This window comes from Cupressus sempervirens, chromosome 7 (assembly GCF_028749045.1).
Source record: "Cupressus sempervirens isolate cs-2001-9-10 chromosome 7, ASM2874904v1, whole genome shotgun sequence".
Taxonomy (NCBI): domain Eukaryota; kingdom Viridiplantae; phylum Streptophyta; class Pinopsida; order Cupressales; family Cupressaceae; genus Cupressus; species Cupressus sempervirens.
The window spans coordinates 769,784,781-769,792,807 of record NC_143124.1 but is presented as its reverse complement, the minus strand read 5'-3'; the positions used below and the strand labels follow the sequence as shown (position 1 = coordinate 769,792,807).

The following is an 8,027-nucleotide window of genomic DNA, read 5'->3' as shown; positions in this document are numbered from 1 at the left end:
TAATGTTACAAATATGTCAAATTAAATACTTATAGTATTTTATTAATAAGTATTATTGAAGAACTATTTTGTATCTATATGTAGCTCTAATATGCCTTGTAATTAGATGTAATTATATTCATTATTAATTTTAAAGTTGATTTGTAATTGAAAAGTACTCACATTTAAATAAAAAATTAAAACTAGAATATATCAGAAATATGATATTTTGATAATCTATACTAATAAAATATGTTGCTTTTACCTTATCTTACTTTTTCAAACTTTTTCAAATTTTATGAGGGAGACAACAACGAATTTTAGATTGGATTGCATTGAAGAGAATTAAAAACACAACATACATTGTGGTGAAAAAGTTTGACAAGGAATGTTTAATATTAGCATTCTCTACAATGTTTAAATTTGTTATGGCTGTATGAGCTCCACGTTTTCGCGGGAAGGTTGATGGGAGAACATGATCATCCTCTAAAAAAGGTTGAATCTTGAGGTATTACAGAATGGTAGAATTTAATTGCCACAAGAAAGGCTTTTCATATATAATGCAAGCATGTCATATAATGTAAGTGCACAAATAATCTGCTTTTGTGGGCAGATCCAGGGTAAGGTAGAAAATTGTTTCTATAGAATTTTGTTAACGGCTATCTAGGTAGTTTTATTTTCAGAGAATATGCCTTTCTTGTAATCTTTCTAGGTTGTTCATGTGGATTGCTCCGGTGCATTTTCTTCTCTAGTTCAACAACTTTCTACGAAGTTAAGGGACTGTTTATGTGCATGTTGCAGGGAATTTATCAAGAGTAAAGTTGTTGGGACAGAGAAATCAATGGATTCTGTGAGGTGTCTCGTTGTTTATATGTGTTTCATCTCAACATTGCTTAGTTCCTCTTCTCTGGCTGAAGATCCATACAAGTTCTTTACATGGAGAGTTACATATGGCACTATACGGCCACTTGGTGTTCCTCAGGAGGTAGAATTTTGTTTTGCTTCTTTGAAAGTAGCATATAATTATGGTAGTAATAAATCACATTTAATGCCATGAAAGTGACTTGTTAATATCTCTCTAAGATCCATCTTATTCTTTGTTTATTGTAGGGAATTCTAATCAATGGTCAGTTTCCTGGGCCTGAGATTGACAGTGTCACAAATGACAACATTATTATTAATGTATATAATGACTTGGATCAGCCGTTCTTATTATCATGGTATGTTCGGAACCATAGGTCTTGTTAAATCTTGGAATGTGATCTGAAATGTTGATTACAAAAATTTATACATATTTCAATCGCTTACAATTAATATGATTGATTATCAGAATATGATTCGTTTACTTGTTAAATCAGAAATGTGATCTGAAATGCCGATTACACAAATTTCTACATATTTCAATCACTTACAATTAATATGATTGATAGTCGGAATATGATTCGTTTACTTGCTAAATCGGAAATTTATGTCGCAGGAATGGGATACAACAGAGAAAAAATTCCTGGCAAGATGGAGTTTCTGGAACCAACTGTCCCATACCACCTAGACAGAACTTTACATACAAGTTCCAAATGAAGGATCAGATAGGAAGCTTTTTCTATTTCCCATCACAATACTTCCACAAGGCAGCAGGGGGATTTGGAGGCATTAAAGTGGCTAGCAGACCCTTAATCCCTGTTCCATTCCCTGCCCCTGATGGTGACATCACTCTGCTGCTAGGTGACTGGCACAAGGCCAATCACTCTGTGAGTTCTCATAACTAACAAAACAAAATGAAAGTTTTAAATGTTTAATTTGAAACTAATAGAATGAAAAAATTATTGTATTGTAATTGATTATTGTTTAGGTTGAAGCTCTGCCCATTAATATTGCTTTGGCTTCTTTTTCTTATGAGTTCCATTGTTCCATGGGCCACCTCCCCTCCCAAAAGACCCATGTCACCTATACCAGCACGTTTCCAAGGCTTGGGGACTGGATAAAACATCCTCCACAGAACCACCACCTCAACTATCTCCCTTAGGGGCATCGCTGGGTCACGTGTTGTATGGCACATGTCATTATATACTGATTGCAATCTTTAACTTGGTGAAAACTAGTTTTTCTTTCACAATGCATTCACAAAGATGTTATATTGCAGATTTTGCCTTGACTAGTTTAATTTATCTCAATTTGTACATAAGTGCCCCACTATAACCACAACCCCGCTTTGCTATCATCCCCTCCTAATCTCGAAATTTAGGTCCTTGGTCCTGCCATTCTCGAAAATTGTCCCCATATTCCACCATCCCCCCATAAAAACACTCATGGAACTATTCTTATAATCCCAATCCCTCTAAGCATTTGCTACTTGTATGCAGGTCCTTAGAAGAACACTCGACTCCGGTAGATCTCTAGGTAAACCTGATGGGATTCTTATCCATGGCCAAGGCCCAAATGGTTATTCATTAACAGTGAATCAAGGTAAGGTCAAGTTGGTAATGACAGATCTGACAGTAAATCATGCCTACTTTGCAAGGGGTATCTGATTCCTTGGATCTGTTTGAGTACAGGTAAAACATATAGACTCCGGATATCAAATGTGGGATTGTCATCCTCTCTGAATTTCAGGATTCAAGGGCACAAACTGAAGCTTGTTGAAGTGGAGGGGTCTCACACTGTCCAAAATGTCTATGATTCCCTAGATATCCATGTTGGCCAGAGTTACTCTGTTCTGGTTACTGCCAATCAGCCACCTCAGGACTACTACATGGTTGCATCAACTCGTTTCACTAATCCAATTCTGAATGGGGTAGGAATTTTTCGTTATAGCAATTCTAAGAAGGGCGTTTCTGGACCCATTCCAGGGGAGCCAACATCTCAGATTGAATGGTCCCTTAACCAGGCGAAATCCATCAGGTTTGGTTCTAAAACTGCTTATATTTTGTAATTAAAAGATGATTTGAATTCCCAATTTGAGTTACTTTGGTTACAAATTGTTGGCGTAGCGACTGTATCTCCGATGAGATCCCTCTCCACCACCAGTACATGTTTTTGGTGTGATGACAAAATCTACATATCTACATGGTATCAAAGTGTAGGGCATCGGTTTGAGTCCCTCAAGCCCGTTGACCCTTCATCTTCGTAAGCTTGGATTATCAACATGATATGTAGTGGGTGCAAATCTCACATGATATGTGATTGTATCCGGCTCCATCGTGTGGGGGGTGTTGGAGTAGCGTTCTCCATCACCAATACCACCAATACATACTTCTGGTGTGATGGCAAAATCTACACAAATCCCCTGTAATCTCCAAATTGAGTTGTTTTGTGTACAACTACAAATGCCCTGTAATCTCAAATTGAATGCAACCCTAGTTATGTTTTATTGATTTCTTTGTAAATTTTGTACAGATGGAACTTGACAGCCAGTGCGGCTCGCCCTAATCCCCAAGGATCATATCATTATGGAAACATCACCATTACTCGCACCATTAGGCTTGCAAATTCTGCCAACACCATCAATAAAAAACAACGTTATGCTGTGAATGGGATTTCCTTCGTGCTCCCTAGCACACCACTCAAGCTTGCAGATTACTACAACATTGATGGAGTATTCAATTTAAGTGGCATTCCGGATAAACCAGATGACATGCGATCTCCTTATTTGTTGAAAACGGCTGTGATCTCTGGAGAGTACAAGGCTTTCGTTGAAATCGTGTTCCAAAACAATGAGAACACAATTCAATCATGGCATTTGGATGGGTACTCCTTCTTTGTGGCCGGGTAAGTAACAAAATTATGAATTCTCATGCATTTCAAGCTCTGCCCTTTTTATTAGGTTTCTCAAGATTACACTTTATACAGAATGGATGGAGGTGAATGGACGCCGGCAAGCAGAAAGGTTTATAATATGTTCGATGCAGTTTCTCGCTGTACAACCCAGGTGGGTAACCTAATCAATCATTTCCTACTGAATAAGAAACCCTATTGTGATATACACACAAATCTATGACTTATAAGAAACCCTATTGTGATATATACACAAATCTGGGACTTATAAGAAACCATATTGTGATGTACACACAAATCTGTGACTTATAAGAAACCCTATTGTGATGTATACACAAATCTGGGACTTATAAGAAACTCTATTGTGATTACACAGAAATATGTGAGTTATAAAAACCCTATTTTTACATACACACAAAACTGTAACTTATAAGAAATCCTATTGTGATAAATACGCAAAAAATTTAAGTTATAAAAAACCGTATTGTGATATATATATATATATATATATATATATATATATATATTTGACAATGACCTCCCTAAAGGAAGCCATGCCAATTCACCGCTGTAGTGCGGTTGGCTCTCCCTATTGTGATATATACACACTTCATGCAAATTGATCTTCTCGTATTGTTTTGATGGGTTGTTCAGGTATATCCAAATTCATGGACTGCCATTCTTTTAAGCTTAGATAATGCAGGAATGTGGAATCTGAGATCAGAAACATGGGAAAGACAGTACCTTGGTCAGCAAACTTACCTGAGGATTAAATCTCCAGTTAACTCACCGAGAGACGAGTATAATATTCCGCATAATGCTCTCCTGTGCGGAAAGGCCATTGGTCGCCCTCGCACAGCACGTCCTTAAACAGATTTATTGTATAACAGTCATCCTCCTTTCACGTCTTCTCCATGCTGCATGCACCATATTTGTACTGTCTCGGTGGCTTCAATTCTAATTTTGTTATATTAATGCAAGGAATCACTTTGTCCAAATTCAAAAGTTGAATTCCAGTCAATAAAATAGGAGAACTATTACCATTTTTATAAATTTATGAAATGTAAATAGTGATTGAGTGGTTGATCATTTAACAATTTGATGAATGAGTAAAATATAGAAATATTAGTAATGACAAATTATAATTTATTATTGCCTTGAATAAATATTGTGTATCTTATATGTTGATTAATCAATTAGAATTTATTATATAAAGGCAAGAGTCTACAACATAGGTAATTTGTGAGTCTCTCATATGAGAGGTCTTGTGTTTGAGTCAAGCAAAACACATAATAATAGTTAATTTCAATAAATAATAATAATTAATCTAGGCTTCAAACCATTGACCACATAGGAACAGTCCCACTTTTGAGGGTGTTATCACTTTATCATTTTTTCACCTTTAAGTATGACTTCCATGTTTGATGGACTTGTCACTTTATCCCTTCTTCACCTTTGGAGAGTGATCAACCTTTAGTGGATGTAATGCACTATCACTTTTTCACCTCAAAGGGTGATTCGCCTTTAGTGGGCATAAGAAATTCTCACTTCTCCACCTTTAGTAGACATATGACACTATCATTTTTCCACCTTAGGTGGGTGATAAATTATCACTTTATGTATCATGACAAATGATTAATACACTAGTCAATCTTATGTCTTCCTATGTCTCACTTTGGCCTATCTAACCAAGGGGTCTCATGTACGCTAAATTAATTTGATCTATTTTATTACATTCTTGGTGAAAATATAACTTATTCTTGTTATATTGATAGTATCTTGTCACTATGCTTCTCATTAGACCTGTAGATCTTGGGTAGCTGTCTCTATAGCCAAATCTTACATTTATCACTTGGATGTGCACCTTTACTAAGCATTCTTGACTCAACCATACAATGAAACATAGAAGTGCCTCTCAAATTGTGGGTTTCGATAATAAGAGGTCAAACTCTAGAGAGGATTAACTCCCTTTGTATCTCACTAAATTTAACCTACATTATTGCTACATGGGTATGCACAAGATCATGCCAAGCACACCAAAATGTGCTTTGACATTTTGTAATTAGTTAGACAAATTTTGAATTTGGTTCAATAATACAAAACCAAATTGGACATATGCTAGTATAAAATATCCATTACAAATTAGATATTAATATTGAAAAAAATAAAAAATGTATTTTAGTGAAATGGGCACAACTTTTACATTTCTTCTCAAATTTTTGATTTTTTACAAGTGTTAGGAAGGTGATTTAGAAACCTACAATACATATAAGGTAATATTATTAGAGCATAGACCAAAAAATAATTATAATCATTAGACTTTAATCCTCAATTTTGAAATTTTCATAATAATCACAATTTTCAAATATAAAACCATTATTTTCTTGTTCAATTTTGCTCCCATAAGAATTGGAATAGTTTAAAAGTGGTAAATAATGAGAAACTTTGATTTTAAGTATTAATGAGATCAATTTTTTCCATAAATTGTTATATAAGGTTTCCTTGTTATCTTTGATCCTTCACACACCTTTGCCCAAAATGATACTAAGAGAAAATGTCTCTCTATAACTCTAGCTAAGTGCACCAAATTGCTAAAAGAAAGTGTCCACATGAAAAAAGAAATTGCATAACCTGATCAGTTTCCTTAAATTCAGAAATAGTCTTGTCTTGGTAAAAATGAGCTTAGGAAAAACAATTAAAAAACAAAAAGTTACTAAAACCTATATGGGTTTTGAGGAACAAAAAGATCCTCATAACCTGCGTGGGTTATGCAAAACATTTATCATTTCAAAACCATATTTTCTCACAACCCATATGGGTTATGCAAGCTTAGGAAAAACAATTAAAAAAGAAAAAGTTAAAACCCATATGGATTTTGGGGAACAAAAAGATCCTCATAACTTGCATGGGTTATGCAAAATAAAAAGTGTTTTCTTTACTTACATAGCCAGTATGAGTTACACAAAACTAGGAAGAGGGGAGAGAGATGGGAAAGGAAGACGATATAGATAAGTGAAAAGAAACGATGAGGGAAGAAGAGATAGATAGGGAGAGAGAAGGGGATGGGGAGAGAGAGATAATTAGACAGGAATGGAGGGAGGGAGGGAGGGAGGGAGGGTGAGTGAGTGAGAGAAGGAGGGGGGGTGTCTTAATATGTCCTATTGGATTTTGGGAACACTTAGGACCCATATGACCCCTTTAACTGTAACATAATAATTAGGAAATATGGTGTTGTGGGTGATGATTGATTAAGTTATGACTAACTTTTCCCAAAAAAAGCTAAGGTGTCACATTAGAGAAAGTGAAAGGACCCTTAAGCAGAACCCTTCAAATGACTCAAAATAGATCGACACAACCCTAGGAAGATGCATGGGATGTCAATGCTAAATCTAAGATCCTCTTCAAGATGTATACTCAAAGGAATACTATCTATAGAATGTTTCCCTTAATTATAATGTTATTGATTGATTTGATTAATTATTTATTAAGTACAAGAAATTTGACTAAGTGAGATGCAAATGATGAAATAACACATATGATGTCTAAGAATGAAAGGATAATATATAATACTTAAAGATAGATTCTTTGAAATGACAAATTGAAGTACAAAACTCACCTTAGAAGCCAAGGAGAGAAATCAACTCAAATCTGAAAAAATGCTAGCTATCATAAACTATGAAAATCAAAAATTGTTCTGGATCAAGCACTAGAAAAATGTAATCTACAAACTCTATGAATTTGAATGTCTTTGAACTTGGATGACCTAGATAGAGGTTAGGGATGGCCTAGAGGTCTAGGATGACTTGGGTAAGGGGCAAGGTCTTAATTCACTTGATATGCACAATTTTTTTGTGATCTAGAGCTACACCTATAACTTGAAACCCTAGCTTTAAAATCTAAGCTTGTTGCTCTAAAAAAATGTTAACCTACACCTAAATGTAAGGGAAAATGGTTTTTCTGGGGAAGAGAGGCTTGTATCTATCAAACCCCAGTCTAGGAATCAACCTTAAGATGATAAAGCATGTAAAAGAAAGAGAAATGTAAATATTCATCTCACTTGTCAAACCTCCATGGATGGATTCAAACCCACTATCCACAAATATGTATCAATGCTTGTATGCAAAAGATGATGTAGGATGTCTCCACAAATGCTAATAGATCCACTAATACCAAATCATAGATTCATTAACACAGATATGCCCTTGAATGCTTGAAGAATTAAACTCTTGACGAATCCTTGAAAACTTTCTTGAATGGATGATATCTTGCTCTTAAAT

At 35.1% G+C, this 8,027-nt stretch overlaps 1 protein-coding gene across 1 annotated transcript; it reads left to right on the top strand.

The window, feature by feature from the left end:
* The first annotated feature begins 764 nt into the window (after positions 1–764).
* LOC149549588 (protein SKU5 SIMILAR 14-like) lies at positions 765–4,803 on the top strand. The gene is made up of 8 exons (XM_089794935.1): positions 765–964; positions 1,090–1,199; positions 1,457–1,727; positions 2,340–2,442; positions 2,532–2,877; positions 3,373–3,744; positions 3,826–3,904; positions 4,405–4,803. The coding sequence occupies exons 1-8, from the start codon at positions 821–823 to the stop codon at positions 4,618–4,620; spliced, it is 1,641 nt and encodes a 546-aa protein (XP_089651061.1). The 5' UTR covers positions 765–820; the 3' UTR covers positions 4,621–4,803.
* Positions 4,804–8,027: the final 3,224 nt, after the last annotated feature.

Excerpts from the sequence above, each read along its gene's own strand:
- LOC149549588 (XM_089794935.1), top strand. The coding sequence starts at position 821 with ATGGATTCTGTGAGGTGTCTCGTTGTTTATATGTGTTTCATCTCAACA. Across the intron at positions 965-1,089 it reads CACTTGGTGTTCCTCAGGAG|GGAATTCTAATCAATGGTCA; the intron begins GTAGAATTTTGT and ends TGTTTATTGTAG. Across the intron at positions 2,443-2,531 it reads TTCATTAACAGTGAATCAAG|GTAAAACATATAGACTCCGG; the intron begins GTAAGGTCAAGT and ends GTTTGAGTACAG.